The sequence below is a fragment of the Rhopilema esculentum genome, chromosome 7, assembly GCF_057945365.1.
Source record: "Rhopilema esculentum isolate cy_ngs chromosome 7, ASM5794536v1, whole genome shotgun sequence".
Lineage (NCBI taxonomy): Eukaryota > Metazoa > Cnidaria > Scyphozoa > Rhizostomeae > Rhizostomatidae > Rhopilema > Rhopilema esculentum.
The window spans coordinates 385,431-408,874 of record NC_142821.1 but is presented as its reverse complement, the minus strand read 5'-3'; the positions used below and the strand labels follow the sequence as shown (position 1 = coordinate 408,874).

At 36.1% G+C, this 23,444-nt stretch overlaps 2 protein-coding genes across 3 annotated transcripts in view; one reads left to right on the top strand and one right to left on the bottom strand.

Moving 5' to 3' along the window:
* The window catches only part of LOC135683580 (protein unc-80 homolog), a 45,171-nt gene extending 39,828 nt beyond the window's left edge, over positions 1–5,343 (bottom strand). For both annotated transcript variants that reach the window (XR_010515785.2, XM_065198879.2), the window contains exon 1: positions 4,560–5,343. Coding sequence is in view for 1 of the 2 variants with exons in the window: in XM_065198879.2 (XP_065054951.2) it covers positions 4,560–4,660 (101 nt within the window). In the remaining variant the exon portion in view is untranslated. The remainder of the gene's footprint in view (positions 1–4,559) is intronic.
* Positions 5,344–14,779: 9,436 nt separating this feature from the next.
* LOC135683173 (neuferricin) lies at positions 14,780–21,623 on the top strand. The gene is made up of 3 exons (XM_065198355.2): positions 14,780–15,222; positions 19,800–20,127; positions 20,670–21,623. The coding sequence occupies exons 1-3, from the start codon at positions 14,883–14,885 to the stop codon at positions 20,833–20,835; spliced, it is 834 nt and encodes a 277-aa protein (XP_065054427.1). The 5' UTR covers positions 14,780–14,882; the 3' UTR covers positions 20,836–21,623.
* The last annotated feature ends 1,821 nt before the right edge of the window (positions 21,624–23,444 follow it).

The following is a 23,444-nucleotide window of genomic DNA, read 5'->3' as shown; positions in this document are numbered from 1 at the left end:
TTGTAGCGGCCTAAGTCATTCCTTATTTCGATCGATCTAGCGGTTTCGAAGCAGCATGATGTTCTTTCATTTAAAAACCATTGACAAAAAAACAACTGAATAACTTTTTTCCTGGATAACCAAAGGACTTAGTAATGGCAATGAAATTAGATAAAAACAGCGATGTTAATATCATCTACAAGCCATTTTTAAGGGGAACATTCCTAAAGAACATAACTGGAATAGTTTTTGATAAGAAAGAGATCTTCACTTTCCAAGCCTTTTGCCAATGATCTCTTACTAGATTTTGAACACTTCAAGGCATGAAAATTTCATCAAAGGCCCTTGTTCAGCAATGCGTTGTATCCCTTCACTAAAACTTTGCATCTTATCGCATATTTTAACATGAAACTCTTGATTTATCTAAGAACAATTGGAATAACATGAAAGACCTTAACATTAAAGACTTTTGGCTTCGATAATGTGACCTACTATTTTGACGCGAGGCTGATTCGCTTCTAGGGTCTACAACAGACAGCACCGATTGTCGCGGGTTTCGACTTTTGGACGATTTTATGACTTTAGGAAATAAAATGAGTAAGGTACGTCCATAGTGCGTAATACTGCAAGACGCGTCTTCGTTTTCAGCGCCGCCTAAGACCAGCTGTCTCTACATACTCAAGCGTACTATCTTATCTAAGGTTTCTGTAGTTAAGAAACTGAAAGAAACGTGAACTACGGGGTCGATTGATGATTTATGGTTTTTACTTTTGAAACAGAAATAGAAGGGCAAACCAACAAATGCCTACTTTTCTCATCGATGATAAGAAATGCGACTGAGGAACCTGCAAGGAATTAGTTTTGGCAAGGTGCCCGAACCGGATTGGTAAATAAGAGCAATTGAAAAATATGATTCCCTTTGATTAAATCAAACCACACCTAATATTGATCCGTCAATTTCTATCAATCATTTTATTTTCGATGATTAAGGTGATTAAGATAAGAAATCGATGTTTAGAGTTTTTGAATTCAAAAACCGTTTCTAATTGAGACAATTAAAGGAATATAAAAACTCAATAGACAGTTTGAAAAATGAGAGGTGCATAGAAATGAACACATCGCAAAGGCAACGGTTGCCATTGAAGATAACATAGCAAAGTCGGCAGTATTTGAGTGAAATACAAATGTTATTGCATAAATGTAAAAAAGAATTACTACATTTGTCGACGTACAAGAAAAAAAAAAGAATTGAGATCAGTGGCGGACACTTGGGGGGGCGAGGGGGGGCGACCGCCCCCCCAATACTTTAGAGAACAATGGTCTTTCGTTCTAAAACAATGGGAAATGTGACGTCATCTTATTAAAACAATAGGCTTGCCCCCCAATATTTGACCAAGTGTCCGCCACTGATTGAGATGCCGGCCTATCGTGCTTGCACAAATTTCCCAAGAGTATCGGCGATCTTGATCTTTTTTCAGAATGGCTTTAAGATTTGACGATAATTTCGATTCTAGGGGGTTTTATTTAAGTTGTTTTATTTTTCTCAGCCCCTTTCCTCCCTACACACTTCTGATAACGATTTCAGTATTCAAAGGTTACTATCATCACGAAAAGCAACTTGATTCCAAAAATTTTCATCACGCTAAAAATAGTTGAAACCCCAGTAGCAAACGTGAAGCATTGTACATCATATTTTCCAACTACCTGGATGATAAAAGTTTCCACAAGAGATTTTCAAATTAATCAGAAAACAACTGACTTCCTTCTGGAGCATGAAGCTGCTTCTAAACAAAAGATGTTCTAATAAATCCTTTTAGATAGCCCTTAACAAACTGAACATCTTAATCAAGACTTGTATCAGATAGTAAGTGTTTTAATCATAAGATAAAAGTCAAGCTTTTAACAATTGATGTTTGAAGACTCATTCTTAATGGCTTTGGCCAGAGAACGCAGTCATGCTGATTGCATAAACCAAGCCGTACTTTTGGGATTTTCCCTCTGGGATTTTGCCTCCTCGTATCCTATCTTTATGGCAACCTGTATCGTAACCATATGATATTCGCCTATTTAAGTGTGTTAAACAAGTTGATTCAATTCTGATTTTCATTATTGATGCAATCATCAGGCTTCTGATCGACTGTCTTCTTTTGGATATATTAAACAGACCCACACCCTTAATTATCCAAAAATTTTCAGAACCCCTTCTGCTATTGTAAGGACCCCTCTCTGCTCATTGATTTTTGGTCATTGACCTTGAACATTGACCAGAAAATATATTTTTGTACTACATAAATCTTCCAGTCTGACAAACTCTCCAGGGTTTTGTTTATTGCCAAATTTAGACAGAAATCCGATATCTAATTGGCACAGGTGATTTGAAGTTTTTAAGAAAAGAGCAGAAAATAATACTTTGTTTTTGATTAATCAATATTCCTCTTTGTGTTTTGGATCTTTATCCCATCATGAGTTTTGAATCTGTATCATTCAAGAGTTTCCAAGCCCCAATTTATTCCCAGACTATTTTATTTAGAAAAAAATGTTGAAAAAAATTCAAAGAGCAATTACCAGAAATAAGAGCAGTTAAGCCAATAAAAAGTTTACACAAAAAATCCATTGTCTGTTTTCTGATGATCAAATAAGCACAGTGCCACTTTTGAGTAACTGCTAAAAAACCACTTTGGTTCAGCACTTCAGTTAAAACCAGGCTATAAAAACAATCTTTCAATGGCTAAAAACAGAGCTAATTGCCACTTTGGTCATTTTCTGCCAAAGTTTCTACCTTGCTTAGAATATTCGAAAAGTTAGGAGATAATTTACAGCCTTTTTAGAGAAGGAATAATCCCTATTGTCACTCACATAGGCAGAGGAACAAAGAAGAAACTCACATAAGCCCTGTTTACACTACAACTTTTGACCTGGGTTGAACCTGGGTTAACATTAACCTGGGATAGAAATTTTGTAATGTAAACGCAGCTAACCTGGGTTGAACCTGGGTTAAGCCAACCCTACTCTGGAGGTGGGTTGAACCTAGATTGACCCCAGGTTAAGAACTTCGAAATGCAATGTGAACGCAACCCTGGGTTGAACCCAGGTTAACGATCTAATTCGCACATGCGCCTTTTGAGCCATTGTCTTGGAACGCTCGTGCAAAAAGGTCCTTCAATTTAAAGCAGCATATCTTGAAAATGAATGAAACAAAGGCTGAAAGAGGTACACTATGGGGCAACAATGAAGTCATGTCGTTAATCGAAATATGGGGGGACGAAGACATCCAGCAACAGCTAGATTCATGTACCAGAAAGCGTCTTTCACAACGAAGCACATGCGTGATGAATCTAACCTGGGTTCAACCTAACTTTGCGTTTACACTATACTTTGTTGTTAATGTAGTGTAAACGAAAGTGGGTTCAACCTGGGTTCAACCTGGGTTCAGCCCAGGTTAGCATTAACCCAGTTTAAAAATTGTAGTGTAAACAGAGCTATAGGCAGAGAAACATTATAAAATGTTTTTCGTGATATTAATTAAGAAACCTTGACAACCTAAACAGTTGGCATGACAAGTGTAAATTTTATCACCTCACATTTTAAACTTTTTCCTGGGCATAATATCCTGAACAAATTCAATCATTGTGAAAAACCAATATAGTTGTACCTGTAAACAATTGCTAGTCTAAAATTGAACTTTTTTAGACACCATTTTCACATTCATTTTTCACCTCGCTTTTAAAACCAAATTATTTTCTGTCACTGTGAAGCACAATATTTTCAAGCAAGGTTATAACCACAATAAGAAAGAAAAACTTAGATACAAAAAAAGTATTTTAGGAGTCTGCTCAAATGGCCCATAACAAATTTTTTTCTTATATCTCTATTAAATGGTATTGCTATAAGAAATTTAATAGGTAGCAAGGGCACATCTTATATCTAAATGTAAGTAAACTTTAAGTATTTCTGTTGACTTCTGATTGTAGAATACAAGATATCAACAGCCATTCTCACCAACGTGGTAAATTGAGAACAGCCTGATCCAAACTTAACTGTGCAAATAAGTTGCCATATTTAAGATAAAGAAGATAACCCACTTGTGGGCACTTGATAGACCAAAATGATACTATTCAAGACTCTCCTGAGATATTATCATAGCAGAACTTGAATGCAATGCTTACAAAAGCACTTTTAATTGCTATTATAAAAAGTTAATGATCTTAACATGCTGTTCCACGCCATTTCGAAATAGGGAAATATATTAAATAAGTTTTACTCAGGTAGTTTAACATATTGCTCACAAACATCATAAGGTTTTTGCGCTTCAGAAAAATGAATAATTGCTAAAATAGACATTTGTTTATATTGATGAGTTAAAATTCGAGAAGAATATATCGGTTTTGCAAAATCAGATCTGTTCAAATTGTCGCGAGGCTTCGTAAAAAGAACCTTACAGAGTTTTCGAGAACTTTGTTGGTTTTTCTAATGGAAAATATTTCAATACTGATTGCTTGCTGAACAGAAATATTACTGCAATCACGACAAGTCATAACAATAAAACAACTTAAATAATAGACAACAAATTGCGAACCTACCCTGACTGCTCTAAAAACCATAGCTGCACCTCCAATGGTAGCCTAATTTCTTCATTGCAATCCATTTTCTGGAATCTAGCTGGGCCTTTTGATAACTGCATCCATTCAAAAGTTATAATTCATAACACTCTCTCAAAGAATTAAACGCGAAAAGGCGATTTTCCCAATCGGTTCCGCATTCACAGTAGACACATCTAGCAACGTTTCGCGAATAGAAAGCGGTAAAAACTCTGAAATACTCTCCCAGAGTCGCTAGTTTTAGTTGCAAAAGTTTTAATACTACTCATCCTTAATACCTCATTGACCCGATGAAGTAAAAGCTCTGGGAAGCGTCACTCTTATCGTTTGCTTTAAAGTTTGAATAATTTGCAATCTCCAGTCGTGCAACTCTCATGTTCACAAGGTCTGAACGTGGAGAACAGCTGTTCTTCTGGCTGCTCGTCAATATTTGATTTCATACTCCTGTTAAACCATTTTGTACTGGAGACATCAGCTCTTTTATTGGATAACTGAACCATAACACCAGAAATAAAGCCCTTTTAACATCCTAAGCCGTGACAGGCACAACATCTAATACTTTAGGCCAATTGATACACGACTTTGTCCATCGCAGCGTCACTATCGGGAACACCTCCTGACCGCGACTTGTTAATTTGGAACAATCAACTTCGCGGTCTGCTTTAGCTATGGGTTCCATTTTATCTTTTGATAGGAAGCTGGAGATGAACAATCTTCCAAAAACTCACTGCTTACTGCCAGGAAAGTATTATTTTGCATCTAATCTAAGCTTTGTTTTTAATTTGAGCAAGAGCAAATACATACGGTCTGGTCTGAAAAACCCCTCCCCCTCCCCCTCCCATCCCCTTCCCCCGCGATCCTCCTTGTACTGGTTACATCGATACATTCAAAGTATGATGGAAAGCTCTAACAATTTACAGACAAGCTGGATGGATTGATTGATAATATATGTGCACAGAATACGGCATACTATCCAAAAGATCTAGCTAAAAGTGAATAGTGGAGTCCTTATTTCAAGGCCTTTCGGACATTGCCGAACATATAAGCAATGGTTGCTCTAATGAATTTTTGCAGTGTCGTCTATCCGAAGAGAGAGAATATCACTATAAATCCACCTGTCCTTTTCAATATGTATGAAATCTAATATGATATTTGATAAGCCGCCGGAAAAAGCGTCTTTCAACAGGCTTGACAAGAGAAGTGCTACAGGCACCTTGTAACAAGAGAGTGACTGTTATCGAGAGAGTCCTGTATTTTGAGTATTGCTAGCAGGCCCACCGGCAGCCACAAAGAGACTTTACACAAGGGCCTCTTTTCAAACGACTTGCAGCAGACCAAACCCTGACTAGAACGTAAATAATTTCATCGCCTTATATATGAAGTTCATATCAGCTCCAGAGGTGATAAGGGGACTCTAACAATAACAGTATTGTTTATGCAAAACTAATAAAAGGATCATACTTCCAAAATAAACAATGACTACGTTCTGTTTCTTGGAAATATCGTACAAGAAATCCCGTGGCGGTCCGTTCTGAACCCATTCCTGTTGATTTCACGAGTACAATTTTCACAGGATCTGTCATAAAGCATGTTTGCAGATGTTTCACAGTTAATGGCTATAATTGAGATCATGAAAAACGCATAAGAGGAGGTTACTAATATTCAAAGCTAGATCGGAAAAGAAGTTTAAGAAATAGAATGCGAAATTACAAAAATATCTTCTCACGCATCGCGCCAAAATAAGGCTACTATGAAATAAAGATAATGATATTCTAGAGTAATAATCAACTGGATTAGGACTAGGATAAGTTGGATAAGTCGGATGAGCAAGTAAAAGAAAAGTTATCTGTGAACACAATATTCTAAGCTCTTCCAGATTTAGAAAGCTCCGGTCGCTTTTGGCGTATGATTGAACTTTTACAACACTAAAGTAAAGCAGGCACAATTTAAGTATATGAACTGTTTGTTGAAAATGGATGCAAGCTGTATGTAGGGGGCCTTTTCCCTTCTTCAACTGATCTGGGAGCGGAAAGATCTATAGAATGCAGAGATAGTAAAATTTGATATTTTGGAAACAAATGAGCCTGAAACGCGTGCCGTCAGTAAATTTTCACAATCTCCTATCATGTTTGCGCACATAGTGTTCTTAGTATTCAAGCCAGCATTAAACTCGTCAATTTTTTGCATTTTCAAAGTACCAAGAGTTTCTTCTGTTTTCAATTGAAATTTTACTATCTCTTCAGCCTATAAAAAAAGACACAAAATATTAACAGTTAGCTTCCCTCATGATACTAGCTCGAAATTTTGACGATGTTTTTTTCTGAATGTCCTATGCCAGCATACTGCCTTTACAACCAGTTACAATATACAAGTGATATTGGTTCAAAATATGCTTGGCTAAAGCCCCAATGGTCTGAAACTCAGGCAAGATGTGCATCCGCATCTCTCTCTATCTTGTGGAGGTCAAGGCACCCTCTATCAAACTCATGAAAAGGAAAAAGTATTACGCTTTTCCATTTCCTGCGCAATGTTCGTGCGTTTCATTTATAAGGGTTGATATCTTGTCTCGTATTGTCTTTCAACTAATTAGATAATATGCTTTAACTGTTGCTATAAGGTAAAAACCTTTTAAGTGAACAAGTGAATTTTTTAACAGACTGAAATGGCTTCACACTTTAACACAGTTATCCACAGCAAAAATATAGGCCTGTTGGTCATTAATTTCTGTAGTTTCTTAAAGGTTAGTTTCTATGAAATCAGACCTTAGCCCTTTAACTTCCTGTCAATTTGTGTTCGTTTTGCTGGCAGTGTTGGTTGTATTCTCAAATCAACGACAACATTGCTGCTCATTTTGCCCTCAAATCTTTGGACTTTGCACCCAACAAAGCCAGCACCATACTGGCACGTAAACTCATGAATAGCGAAACTTTTTTGGATGGTTGAATAGATGGAAGGGCTCTCCTTGCGCAGGATTTACTGCAAAGAAACCTTTTTAACGGTCTTTTTGATCTGATATCGAATTGTAAGGAAATTTTACTGATCCGTGGTAGTTTTTGATTAGCTGGGCACAACTGACCGACAAGACAAGACACCGACAAGTTAAAGAGTGTGTAACGGAAAAATCTGTTATGTCTTACAGCCAGATGCTTTTTAGGCAGCAGGATTTCTCTCTGAAACTCTAAAGCTCAGAAAGTTTATTCACGAAGAGCTCGGTTTATTTACAACAGCCATTGTCGAGAAATGCAAGTTTTTTACTTAGCGTACCATGTGATGCCTCAGTTTCACTGCAAACATCATTTATACGACAAAAAGGTTGATTTGAGCTCTTAAAATTTTTCTATGACTGATTATAACTGAAAACATTTTAACTGGAAGTTCTTTTCCAATATTTAATGGACAGCCCTATCTGTTGAAACAGGCTTGGCAAATATCTGCTTTCCCACTGTAATTGATAAATTTGTAACAATACACATTTGTTCTCTGTTCGCTGCCTTAAGAAATAGAAATAAATACAAGTTTAACAACTAGGATTGCATCTGTACCTTTGGAATGTAACTAGCAATATTTCATTCTTGCAAAATAGATTTTCTTTGAATCCGTTACACAATTTAGAGCCTTTCCCTTCATGGTTCTTGCTATGCTATTCAGAAAACGTAGACTACCCGATAAGATATCAGATTGATGAAATGATTTTTTCTACTTTCCATGAAATTTTTATCATAAAAGTTACTTCTACTGTAACTTACAAGCCACCTTATAAAGGTTCTACAAGACGACACCCAAAGCAACAAATTGGTGGGACAACTCCAGAACCGTTAAACATGGCTATCTCCTCTTAAAAGAAAATAATACCAGACGTAAGCAGCATCTCGAAGGCGTCGAATTTTGATTTCCTCGGGGCTGGCTAAAATTTCCAAATGATAATGTTGCAATATATAGGTGTTCGTATCTTTAAAATTGTAATTGCTGCATTTCGGTCCTACCAATAAACAAATAACCATCTCAAAATAAACCTTTTTATAGGAAAGGATGACTTCTTCTAAATGGATTTACCATTTCCTAAATAGCGCAAATATAATTCCTGTATTAGGAAGCTACGAGGAGTGGCTCAACTACTTGTTAAACTCACTGAGGGCTTCCAGTCCCCAAACCAATACGAACCAACATGTATCTGTCTCCGAACTTTTTTAAACATAGAAATGAGACTTGATTCAGACCAATTAAAACTACTGTCAAGTTACACTAGCAAAAACTAGGCAAAAAGGGATAGTCTTTTTTAGATCGATGAAAATACCACAACTAATTCTTTATCATAAATTGAATACCTCGCAGCTTCTGCAAGACACACCAAGGCATGATCAACTGAGTGATGTTAGTATCATTACATTTAAATGGTGGGAAAATTTTTCATTTCAGTTTCTAGTCTTCAATATTTTTACAAAAATTAAGAGACTTTGAAACTTTTTGAGTATATCGATGCAGTTAGGTGCAATTTTTTGAATTCAGTTGGTTCTTGATATTTTAGCTTTGGATGCCGAAATTTCTAGATTTTTCAGAATGTCAACTGCTCGTTTCGAACAGCAATTGATTATATAAAAAACGATTTACCTCTTTAGAGGCATGTGCCGCACTGAAAAATTGACTTAAATTGGATTTCAGAACAGGAATAAAAAAGACCTGAATATTTCTATGGGAGAAAGAACTGGTTGCAATAATGGCATGCCTCAGTCATCCTCATATCAAACTTTACTTTTTGCTGACGATACATACATTTACTATGAGCCTAAGAATCTTGATTGGCTTCAAAGAATAGTAAACAAAAATGGAAAAAATTGAGAGGCGACTTGATGAGAGCAAACTTTCACCGAATATTGATATAAGAATTTTATTTATTTTAAATTTTCTCAGCATTCTCTCGCTCAGACTGTTAGTGTTAAGATTTGTAGCCTTCCAATAAATTGTTATGTCAACATTTTTGGTATCATGAAAATCTTTGTCTAATTAACAGAGCTTCCAAATACATTTTGTATACATTTTAACCATAAATGTGATAATTTTATAGTTCTTACACTCACCTTTTCTTCAGCATGGTATTTTGTTCTGGAGATCAATGGCGTTGCGGTGGGGTGGACTGGGGTGGACATGTCTCGAAATTCGTTGAAAACCTTTGGGGGGGGGTGAGTTGGGCTGATCAGATCGATTTTGATTTCGATTTTCGCACTAGCAAAAAGGTTGACATAACAATTTTTTGGAAGTGCTGCTTGAGAAAGTTGCTTGTCTAAAAATTTCAAAATAGATAAAAAATACCAAAAAAGGATTTTCCAAGAGCCTTAAGAACGTGGCCGAGAAAATCTGCCTTTGAAGGAAATCGATTAGGTCATGTGATTGATGATTTGTAATTCAACTCATCGAAGAAAAGGGCAGACAAGGAGAGACACGACTCGCAGGATGAACGCTACGCTAGAAATAATCTCACTCATGGAATATGTTGTTTTAATGTAAAGTTCGCAGTATCAAGGAATCTTTTCATATGTAAATAGAACGTTCGCAGTGCTTTTTCGCTTTAGTCTTTTTATATATATTTAACAAGGAACCGGGAACCTTTCTGGAGTTTCGTTTCTATTAGAGGGACGAGGCGTTTGTACTGCGCAAGGTCCTTCACTTGACCCCCCACATTAGTGTTTGTCCACCCCAGTTTTTTGAGCTGGCGACGCCAATGCTGGAGATTACCCTTTAAAACCTATACCAATCCCGTAAATATTCTACAAAAGAGGGGATTGGAAAAAACTTCAGTTGAACATTTGTCTTCATATCTTTTTACGTCAACCTTCTTGAGTTAAAGAACTATAAAGCTACTTGGCCTCCTTCGTTGAAGTTGTTTCCTTTTTTAGGATTGTTTCAATAGACCCTTTCTTTTTTTGGGATCTTTGCATTCGTTGAATCTCTTCATTAATATGGTACAAGGCAAGCTTGCAAGGATGATTTTTTTGAAACGCGTAAATCTTATTTTTATCATCCCGTTGATATGAAAGGTTCTCTTTCTGCTTATAGCCTTTGACGAAAACGAAAATCCTTAGATAGATAGGATAAGCATAGAATACAGATCTTTATGTCGCTTAGAAACCTTTCACATAACGTAGGATTCAGTTCGGTCCTGTACGTTACGATCTATATCTCATGGAGCATTCAATACAGCCTTTCTGACCCCTATACGTCATGAAGCTTTATATACAGCTTTGTATGTCACGTACGACCTCTTCCAAGTTTCATCCCTACCTGCCTGCAAGAATTAAAGCAGCTAAATATGTCACGTAGGGTCCCTACATGTCAGCCAGGTTTTAATACAGCCCAAGATTTCATGTCGCACCCGTTTATGTCAAGGCACATTCCGTGGAACCGTACATCAGAGTCCAGAAAAGTAAGCGACCGTGCGACCGTAATGCTTTCTGGACTCTGCCATACATGTCATATAGATGCTTTCTACCTGACCTATTCTGTGCTGCCGTCCAACCTGAGCTCCATCCGGATGTCACAAAGCATTCATTACCGCCTTATTTACCATTTTTGTGATGATACCAGAGATTCAACTAACCATTTCATAGAAGTAACTTAACAATTCAGTCTTTTGGTTTGCATCATATCTTCAAAATTGACAACAAGTTATCAAAGCAAACTCTCTGACATTAGCCCAACAAAGGTTTGGTGTTCCTTAAGATGCCATTCTCGCTGCTATGGTCTTTTCAATCTACATAATTGAAATTTCCAATTTCTTTCCAGCTGCATAATGCAATTACTTGAAGCATGTACTCCGAATTTGAAACAATGATGTAATGCAATGGTTCTCTTGAATATTTTGAATATTTTAAAATCCAACCGAGATTAATTCCAATGCATTATCTATGGAACAAAGCAACAGCACAAAAACATCCCTGCTCAGGTTTATAACAACTAATGAAACCTCTTTGACAGCAACATTTGTAGGGAAAACCTGAGAAGGAATCTGCATGAAGATTTTGACATGGAAAGATTATATAACAAAAGTGAAAAGAGCCTGTGCTAGGTGACTTACTTACGACACGACATGACAAGGAACTACGAGCAAAGAAACATTCTGGAAACAGAATGTTGTCAATGGCGCAGTTCTTTGAATAAGCAACTATAGTGACATTTCAAATCCAAATTGCAAAAAGTTCAAAGATTCAGAACCTTGCAGCAAAAGTAATACACAGTCCCTAGACGCCATCATACTTTCATGCTGACAAGACAACTTGATATAAACAGTCAATATAGAAGACAAGAGATTAATCTGCATGGCTAATCTGAACTTTGCCAACCCACCACAGAACTTTCGACCATAGGAACAAAAAAAAATGCACTACCAACAACTACTCAAACAATGGCCAATCTTTAGACCATTTAAGTATTTAAAATTCATTAAACTCGTCTAATTTCGCATAGAGAATAGAATCTTTAGATCCCTTATTTATAAACAAGGCAATATCATCTATTTTTTGCTTAATACATATCATATTTCTTTACATTTTGTCTAGTGCATGCGGTGTGAAAATCTTGCGATAGTATAATGTTACTTAAATTTTAATCATTTTAATTTTAATTTTAATGTCACGTAAAATCATTGAATGATTTTAGGATGCATTTCAGCTACGCAAAATCAATATTACAGCCAAAATAATTGCAAACCATCATCGTCACGAGCATATGATAGAGCCGTAAATTTGACGTGAATTCAATATAGTTAACCCAGAATGTCATAGTGCCATAATTGCCGTATTGAATTCCCAACTGTCACAAAGCCATCTGCTCCATGTGTCACGTTGTATCCCTGTTTGCCATGAAATATCGACACGACGATTTGACTCATACGCCACAAAACATTCAATATAGCCTTTCATTGCACGTAAAATGCCTTAAAAAAGAAATATTCAATCGAACCCTAGACGTCACGTTTCTTCTTTATCCTCATATATAAAACAGTTTCCAATACAGTCCCAATGTTATTAAACCCTTTCATATCACGTAGCATTCTTTCTTTACGTTTTTCCCCTATACTATTAGGCAACAAGTCACCTCAAATTCAATTCAGTTCTAATTATCACGTTTCATCCCAACACTATAATCAATATCACTTTTTATCTTTCTGTGTCGCGAAGCATTTAGTATAGCATTGTTTTCACGTTCTTTCCCTATATGTCATTTAGCAGTTATTTAGCCCTTTATATCAAGTTCCATTCCCATATATCACGAAGCTTTTGATACAGCCCTTTATGCCTCGTGGCGTGGCATCTCTTTTTTTATCACAGTATTATTGCCCCATTTCTGGTAATACATGTCCTACCTGCTTTCAGTATGTCATGAATAACAAATTTTAGCTCTTTTATATAAGGTTGTATCTATTGTCATGAAGCATCCAATGCAGCCCTTTATGTTACTTGTCGTGTAAGTTTCCTATCTATGTCACATAGTATTCCTAAATTTCATAAAGCTGAACAAGAAGTCCTAAATTTGTCAATGACAAGAAGCCTTTAAAAATCGACATGCAGCTCTTCCAGTGTTTTCGCTCTGTAAATGCGTTTTATGTTGTTTTTTGGAGGGAACTAGAGTTGATAGTTCGTGATTTTCAGCAGGAGTATCATCCATGCTTTGAGTGCTATATAATGAAAGCCTTTCTTGGTTCTGCCAAAATTCGTAAAAGTTTTGTGGAAAAAAGATGTGTATATGAAAGTAAATTAAACGTTGCAGGAAAAAAGTTGTAGATTCTGAGAAATGAATATTCTCTCTTCCCGCAATTTTTTCTTCCCGCGAAATTTTCTTCCTTTAAATTATACATTACGTTTTCACAGTTACTCGTCATCAAAAAAGCATTTTCTTTTAGAATTTCGACAAGATTAAAAGCTGGGTCAAAAACTCAAAGCATTGGATAGCAATGAAAGTTACTGCCATTTCTATCTGGCTGTGTTGAACACCAAGTTATTATTTTCTCTGACAAACAGGGGGCCATACGAATGGTTACGAACAATAACTCTCCATATATTCTCGTATATCTTTAAAAAAATTCTCCACTTTATAATTTTTATAAATTTTCGAGAAAAGAACGGAATGGAAATCAAATCATATATTCTCTACACAGAATGCAAATTGGGTTAGAAGGGGATGGCAGAAGTGACACCCTCAATTCTAACCAAGAATTCTAATGAATTTGCCTCAAGTAAGCTGAAAATGCAGTTGGATCCGTCCAAAATTTTCTATGAGAAGGACTTCAGCATAGAAAAATGATCTTGAATTCTGATCCATTCTCAAAGAGTGGTTCTTATTAAAGCACAACCGCTCACTACATTGTTTTCTGTTTGTGAACTTGTTTGTGAGCTGCATGGATAAATTTCATTCACAACTTTTGGAAACGTTGGGTGTAATTTAGACAGTTGTAGCCAGGGACATAGCCAGTAGGGGGTTTTAGGGAGTGTGACACCCCCAAATTCTCGATGAGGTGGTCGCTGAATTTTCAGATGGTCAACAAAATCTTTAATATGTGAGTATAATTTTAACAACCTGTGTTGTTAATAAAGTAACAGTCTCGAAGGACGAATTATTAAAGAGCGAAGTCGATAGTAAGAGACGTACGTCGTGTTTTTATCTTATTTCGAACCAACTTACTATTTCTAAATAAACACAGCGGTATATCCAAGCAGCGAAACGTAGCATGAAAAACACAGCGGGAACAAAACAAAAGCTTAGATGTTATCACTACAGAATCGTCTATCGGCAATCAAAACAGCACATTCATTTGTCTTCAAGGCTTCGACACTGGCTGTAGAACATTTCGCTTTTTTGATAGATAAACTTTTTTACATGAAAACAAGAAATGAATGGGAGATAAGAAGTTATGAGAGAATCATTGGGATTATGATAGTAGCATTTGTGAGGTATCATAAAGCAGTTTTGATGCAGATTTTGAAGAGAGTTTTCTGTACCTTCATATTCTGCTGGAGATAAACCTGTTGCTAGGTACCAACACTTCCTTCATTTAAATAGCAGCTTGAGTCTGAGTCCTTATAAATATAGCTTAATGCAATTTTCCTTGAAAGAGATGATCCCTCTTTTACCAAGGTGACATCAGCAAAGATGAAAAACCTCCCCTCCCCTCCCGTCTCAAAGTGTTACCTTCCATCACCGCGCGGACCCTATCACGAAGACGAGGCTGTTTGGCCTAAATGTGAATCCTGATCGAAAGGTATGCTTGCTAGTGAAGTCCTCCAGAGAACGAAGGGCTGAGAACTCAATATTGCCATGAACAACCAAGCTTCTGTAGAAGAGGGTACCAAAAAGAAATCTAGTTTTTTGCAGCCTGATATCCCGGTTATCCTGACAACGACTGCCATTGTCGTGGTTGGGCTGGCTGTTCTTTTACCTTTATGGTGGAAATATGACCCAATTGTGGAGTTTGTATCCAAATTTCACTCCCTCGCAGAAGACGCAAAAGAAACTATATTTACAAAGAAAGAACTATCAAGATTTAGTGCTAGGAATACCAAGGAAAAGTTATACCTTGCCATCCTAGGGAAAGTTTTCGATGTTAGTGCTGGGAAACAACATTATGGGAAGGAGGGCTCTTATTCGTTTTTCACGGGTAAATATCAAAATTGAACTATTATCGTAATAGTATTGTACTTTTAGTCAATTACAATTTTTCTACTTGTATTGAAGTATTTACTTTAGTAGTCTACAGTGGCAACTGGCCGGTCTGCAGAGTATGGCACTTTTCGACGAGATCTCCGGTGTGCACGAGCAAAAAGCCTGGTGTGCCGGTGTGCACAACCAAAAATGTCTGGTGTGCTGGTGTGCACCAACTATTTTCCCCTGTTGTGGTTGAGATTTATGAATTTGCATTTCACCGTAAAAATGCGTGTGAAGTATACTGTTGAAGATAGCGCAAGTTTTTATTTGTATATTTGTCAAGTAAGATTCATGATATCTCAAATTGTTCATACACAACTGTGCTTGTTTTTATCAGCTGACATTTTTTTATGGGACCACACCAAGCCACACCCATCTTAGTTGCCACACCCAAAAATACCCGGTGTGCAACAGGTTTTGCACAAAAATATCTCCGGTGTGCACATGCCATACTCTGCAGACTGGGCAACTGGGAGCAGGATAATATGGTATTATTATTAGCTTGCTCTGAAATTGAGACAAAAAAGCCATTCAAAAGCAATACAATATCCTGCAAATTATTCTTAAAATGGAATGAAATAGTGGAAACATAACATGCAAGCAGACAAACATAATATGCTATGTTTTTCCTACTTAATACCATTAAATTAAGCAGTACTAAAATCTGCTTAATTGTTAAATTTCACTGATATGTTAAGCTTCTTTTTAGAAGGCAATCAGTATATTGGTAGATATATAAACTTATTCAGTTGAATTTATTTTAGAAATGTGAACAATTTTGAACTGTACAAAATTTGAAAATGGTTTTGAAAAATGCAAACATTTTTCAGCATGCTAAAAGCATTTCTTAAAGTATAAAACATCAGAATAAGGATCCCAGTTGTGGATAGAAATAGGCTAATCAGGAAAAATGCAAGCCCGTGACTGGTATAGTTGTCCAGTCAGTACTGCATGCCAAAATCATCCCTGGCATTTTCATCATTAGTATGGCATATTCCATAAGGGCTCATAAAGAAATGGCAACACCAAAGAGGTTAACAATAACTGATCTGATAAAGTTGCTTTGAGAAAGATTTCCTGTGGCTGATGCAGAGATCTATTCTGCCAAGCATTTTTACAACTTCTAGTATTGGAGTGACAATGGTGAATATGTAGTACCATAAATGAATTTGTTGGCAAGATTTCTATTACACAAAGCAGGCAAGTCACCGAAGCTTCTCTGTCAAAATATATTGGCATTAAGAGGGAAGAATTCCGAACCTTTGACTCTTGATTGAACTTTTTACTTGCATTTCTGGGTTGAATTCAACTGTCGAGAGAGCATTAACTTAGCTTAACTTATCTGATGAGTGACTGGCGACTTAGCACTGTCCACTTTACTATGAAAGATTTGATGATTATCAAATAAATTGACCTACTATGGAGGCCTTTGGAGAGGAAAGAGGTTCAACACCGTGCTGTTAAAGTATACTTGGAGAGGAGAAGGAAAATTTGCCTTGATCAGGTTGATGACCCTAATTTTGATACAATAACCAGCAAGCCTTTTGGCAAAAGGCCTGCCCAAGAAATAAAGCTTGTGTGCCGATCAACATGCTGAATACTTGTCAGACGATTGAGCAAAGCTATGTATAGTCCAAATCCTATTGTAAGTTCGTTCTCACTGTGTGTTAATTGTATTCTTAGCAGCTTATCTAGGGAAAAATTACCGTTTCTTTTCAAAAATTGATGTCTCCAGCACATTTGCGTTCCCATTTCTTAATGACATCATGGTGACATCATAACAATGTTTTTTCACGAAAACTTCCTAAATTGACTTTAATTTGGCCAATAACATGCAGCTTGGGGTGAAAATATAAGCAGAGGCACGTCCCAATTTATTATATCATTGAATGGTGATGACCTCATGGCGTTTCTGATAAATCGTAGAATTCTTAGAAAGCTATATATAATCCCTAAAAGTTAATATATGTTGAAAATACTTACTGAATAATTCCTCTGAATGAATGAATGAATGAATGAATGAATGAATGAATGAATGAATGAATGGATGAATGAATGAATGAATGAATGAATGAATGAATGAATGAATGAATGAATGAATGAATGAATGAATGAATGAATATGAGCAATGATTCATTGAATAAATCATGCCCGGATGATTAATCATTCCCTCACAATAATGACATCTTCTTTTCAAGATTTGTGACCTTGTTTTCGAAATGTGCTTTGTTGATAGATAGAGTCCTTGTAAATGCCACTTGGTTCTCGGCATTTTTAGAGTTATTTTGGAATGAGATGCAAAACAAGCTCAAAGCCACAAACATTACTCACGAAATGCAACATTTGCCAAATTGATATTAGAAATGAAAAGTTAGTGCAAAATCCAAGTGGATTGCATTCACCTGCTTACCAGAACTTACAGAATAATGTGGATGCACTGAAGGTGAATAAAAGTTGCAGCATTTAAAAGATTAGAAAAAGAATCTGAAAGAGATTTCATCAAGGGCAGTGCAGAAAAGTTAAAGACATAGTGAAGATAACCAGCATACTATCCGCAGACAAAACCAACTCGTGCTCAAACTGCACACATATTTGAATAAGAAGGGTGTCATTTCTGGAGAAAAAGAAGGGGGAGTTCTCGAAAACATTGTAGCAAATGCTTTTCTGCCTAAAGTTTATCAAGAAAAGCTACTGAAATGTGAAAAATTGGCTAAGATTTTAACAAGGCGTTTCTTGAAGAAAAACTTGCAGCAAATCCAGAAAGGAGTATCTGAGCACCTTAACAGCGAGCTTCCATAAAAACGTCTACAGCTGCAAACAAAGTCATCAAGATTACAAAGGAACAAAAGAATCAGATCGTTAAGGAACATAAAGATCTGTTGAGCAGAATGGCAATAACTGCCAGAAGCCAAAGGCAAATTGATATGAAGGAGCTTCCACCAACCTATTCTGCCCACCGTGAGCACCTAAGAAGAGCCCATTATGCTGCTGCTGTATGAAATAATTCCCATCGTGAGTCAAACTTTGCCAAATTAAGGCCAATAGTACCAAAGGAAATATTGGAGTTTGTCAAATGTGGTTGCAAAGATACACCAATTTAACTTACGTTTGCAAAGAATACAGATCTCTTTTTGGAAATTTCTTCAAACTTAATTGTACGAACTTTTTTAAGCTCAGATTTAGTTTTATCATCATAATTTCATGTTGTTTGTGCTTGTATTTGAGATTTTATGGAGAAATGAAGTTTGAAAATTTGTAAGGGACTTAACCCCAAAAATCATTCTGGGTGAAACTTTACCACCCCAATCGCCAATCAGGGCCAAGCAATATTATAAGCAATAACATAATGAAATCTTCCAAGCAGACTAAAATTCTTCCTCTCAATCCGAATCTGTGTTCAAAAATTTTGTGCAAAAGAATTTGAAGAATTTTTCAAAATTAGGCTGTAAGTTGAATTGGTGTATAAGAGATTATCTTGCACAGAAATGTGCCATAGCGTTGAGTGCGAGAATACAGATTTTAGCACTAAAATGCAGTATCAAGATGAGGAGGAAGACGAAATAGACGAGCAAACTAGTGACTGCTGAGTTCTTGTTCTCAATTCGTAATTGTTATAGTTTGTTTGCCATTCAGAGTTCATAATTGTTTTTTTACTTTATTATTTATCTGACGTCATTGTGACGTCACATTACCACAGAAAATCGAAATTGTTCAATGTGAAATCTTCATAATGTATATTATATCACTTTAACAGCTTGGATTGCATGATAGTTCTTCAAGAAATTATTTGATTACTGTTGTGGAGAAAGCTATAATGAATGAAGTCACGCCTTATACCAAGATCAAATAAGGAACTATCTTGCTAATACCTATGACGTCATGTTGACGTCATTAAGAATTTGACCTGGAGACATTGATTTTTTAATTCTACGATAAAGATTGAGTCAGACTGTTGTGAATAGAGGACCCGGACTAAAATCGAATGTTTAATTTTAGTATATTATTTTTTCTTAATAAAATTTCTGTGATGAATTCGTGTTAGGATCAAAATAACAGAAGTTTCTTTTGTGGGTGTCTGTATCAGTTGTAAAAGAAAGCTATATAAAACTTTGGTACCACAAAGCCTAAATTCCCACGGAATGCGGTAACATCATTTTCATTGATAATACTGCTTTTCTGTGCGTTTTAAACCAGTGCGATGTTATGAATCGTGCGCCTCAATGAAAAATTCTGCTATGAGGCGCGTGATCAACCAGGCACCCAAAAGCAAGTTTAATCAATATTTTGTACACAACCTATACAACGGACTTTCAAATCATTGGGTCAGCGAGCTTGAAAGGATTTCTTGACTGATGCTCTTTACATCTAGTTTATAAATTTTATCAATCAAATTATCCATCTAGAGGCATGGCTAGTAATAGTATATATAGCTCCATTTGACAAGTCCACAAATTTAATTAACAGGCAATGTATTTCTCGAGGCAAAGGCTCTTTTATTAATTTCATTTTACTTTCCTTGTATTTTGACAGGTATTGATGGTACAAAAGCATTTGTAACTGGGGATTTTAATAAGAATGGCCTTGTTGACAACATAGATGGTTTGTCAGATGAGGAATGTTTATCGATATCAGACTGGGAGAAGTTTTTTAGCAATGAGTACACTTATATTGGAAAAGTTGTTGGCACTTTTTATGATTCAAATGGTGACGAAACCAGTGTTTTAAAAGAATTCGATTCAAAAGTAAAGAAAGGACTTAGAGAAAAAGAGAAAGATAAGGCAGATAAAACCAGGTTTCCTGAGTGCAATTCAAGGTGGACCAAGGAAGAAGGCACAACAGTTTGGTGTACAGATGAAAGGTGATTTATTGTTCTTCAAAGTTTCAGAATGTTTCTTATTGATATCAAGATAAAACGAAGAGCTAGAATAGTTTAACTACAACCCCTCAATCTCCCTCCCATTTTGTAGTCTTTTATTTGGTGGAAAAGAATCCAAAGCAAGACTATCATTGACAGGGCTAGGCCTTTATGAGGCAAATGAGCTGTGGCTTCTGTTCATTGGCAAACTCGAACCAATTTCGTTTTTCTTTTGTTAGCTTTTTCCAGAGTCGAAGTGACAGTAGGGAGACAAGAGTTTTTTTTTTTGTACCAAATATATATACGAGACCAACAGTTCATTCATCTCATGAAGGCTTGCGCTATTCAATGATAGTAAATCAGCCTAAAATAACAAGCCATTATTACTATAATACTGAATCATTTTGTTGATCTGTTATTGATCTTGTAAAAACTATTATTTTAATCAACTCTTGAAAAACGTCTTTGGAAAAAGCTGTTTCTGTGATATCAATTTTTGATAAGACTTCATTTAAGTTACTTCTTTCTAATTTTCTATTCCATAGTGGTGGCATTAAACGAGATTGGATTGGAGTACCAAGGATGTTTTTCAAGCCAGGCCAAACTGACTATAGATGTGCTTGTGTTAATGAAAAGGATGCTAGGGACACAAGACTGAAGCCTTATGTCGGATGTGGCATTTCTGAGGTATCATGTAAAGTTAACTCTTGAAGCACATTCCTTCATCGATTCAGCCATCATAGAAAGGTGACAACATTGGTTTGATAGCTGCAAGAAGGCATCAATGCTAACTTGTAGTTTCATTTTTGCTTGAAGGCTTCAACATATTCAACTTATAATTCAAATTTACATTGTTATTTCATTTTAAATTTTGCAGACTGGCTGATCTTTTTCAGTTTTTGATATTTTAGCTGGTATTTAAAGAGAACACAGTGATGTACAAAATATTTAGGGATTTCATTTAAAGCTCACTGTTTCTTAATCCCAATGATTTATTTTTCTTTTTTAAATATTACAAAATAAGTAACCAATAGCGAGCTTTGATGTGCCCATACACATGCAAGTTAAAAGTCAAGTCAAGCCAAGAAAGCGGAGTCAGGCGAGGACGGATTAAAATGACAGTGGGAATATGCGATGAAATGAAGCAAAACGGATACGGAGCTAACATAACCCTATGTAATCATCTGAACCTTCATTTCTCTCTTTGATCTTTCATATAAAAGATGTTGCAAGAAAAGAGCGTTTTTGCTTAAGTGGCCTTTTTTCTCATCCATATCTCGACATTATCGAATCGCTTCCCTCCCCCGACTCTTATTAACTTTCGCCAGAGCATACCGGAGAGCATAGCAAAAACTGCATGTGCGAAGCATATCAACATGTGTGATAGCGCGTCGAAATTCAGTCACGCCTGCAAATCTTCAAGACAGAGAGGTGCAAGTCAGAATAATATAATATGTGATGTCACTGTGATATGAGAAAAAGAAAACGTTTTTTGTCAATGTTTTTTTAGTTGAATTTCTCTTCCTTTATTTCGTTATTCAAATGCTGCATAAAATTGAGCTGAAATTGGTAAAATCTAGCCTGATAAACAACACATTATCCTTTAGAATAATGGGCTGGTTATCAGGCTAGGTAAAATCAAAGTTCCGTCATTTTTTACAAGGTATCTTAAATAGTCGTTTATATGCTGTTTTCTTCTGCAACTCTTTAGGACGATTCAATGATATTATTTGGGGAAAAAGAGTGACTTTGTTAGATTGCAAATTATCTGCCATATAGAATCAGCTTTAGTGGAGTCTTATTTTCCATCACCATAAATCTTTTTAACGAATGGGTTATAGAGATGTTGCTGGCTATTCAAAAGTCCTCTTTTTTAGAACATTTAGACACCTTTTCATGTACAAGTCTTTTACTTTGCCTACTTTCGATTTTCCACCAGATCGTTGGCTAATTGCACCCATCTTTAAAGGAGGACAGCTTTATGATTGTGTTAATTAAAAGCAAACCATGATTATTTACAAATAGAGTGCTGTATTTGGTCAGGCTCCGACTATTTAAACGACCCGTTTTCATCTTTCAATTTGATCGTGTCCACTAGAGTATTAAACAGTACAAGTGGTTAACAAATGCATGGCAGTAGTCAGTTGCTTATATTTTATCAATCAGCCTCAAAAAGCTCACAACAATTTATGTTATTCGTTTTATTCCGATTCTGGAATAAAGCAGTGCTAAAAAGTTCCGGAGTAAAGTGATTCTGAAGTAAAGCAGTGCTAAGTAGTTTCGGAGTAAAATTATTCTGGAATAAAGCAGTGCCAATTTCAAGCTAACTCTTCTTGGTATTTCTTAGCAGTAAAAATCCATATTGCCGATGTTAAATTCGTGTTGGCACTTTTTGACGTGTAAAACGACTTACAAAGGGATCTTCATAGCGATATGAAATTGTTAGTTACAGCCATTAAACAAGGCTTAGTAACTTGTAAGTTACGTGATCAACAATAGTAATTTCAATTCTTTTTTGCTAACATCTTTCAAAATATGAAAAATAATGGGGCTCCATTCAACAACGAATTTACATGGTATTAACATAAGGTTTTTTGTAAGTGAGAATGTCTAAAATAGGCCTAAATCTAGCTGCGAGACACGTTTGTTGTCATGTTCTTGAATTCTGATTGGCTAATGGAGTATGGAGAATTTTGGTAGCTTAGCCAATCAAAGATTTGGAACCTATGCTGTATTAACATAAGGTTTTTTGTGAGTGAGAATGTCTATTGTGCAGTTGTCTTTACATAAGCTGCAAAATCAGGTGGACGATCCGTTACTTGCCTTCTCTAGACTTCTAAAATGTTGACTTTACCTTCTTAAAATGTTGATTTTTCAATCATCTATAGACTGTCGTTTTTTTTCTAATTTTCAGTCCATTTAGCTTGACTTCAATAGTGGTCAACGTCGACGTTTTTCATGTTGACCATAAAGATGTGTAACTATGATGTTAACAAGCAAGGAACCTAAGTTCCAATTTGCTAGGATTTTCTCAAATTGTGCTCGGCTCTTTGGCATTGACTAAAACAGTGTTATCGGTCTTGGAGATTACATAACATAATCTAGGTTGTGTAGAGAACATTTTTGGCCTAATGATTCATCCTCGTGGAGCACCTACATGATTGTATAAGAGGATTGTAATGCTATAGAATGAAATTCCTACCGCTATTCGCAACAGACCAACAAATCTGCTTTTCGAAGCCAATGTAAATGTTCATGGGTCCTTCACCCGTTCCGTCCCTGATCAATCGATCATAACGAGGTTAATCAGTTGATGGTCC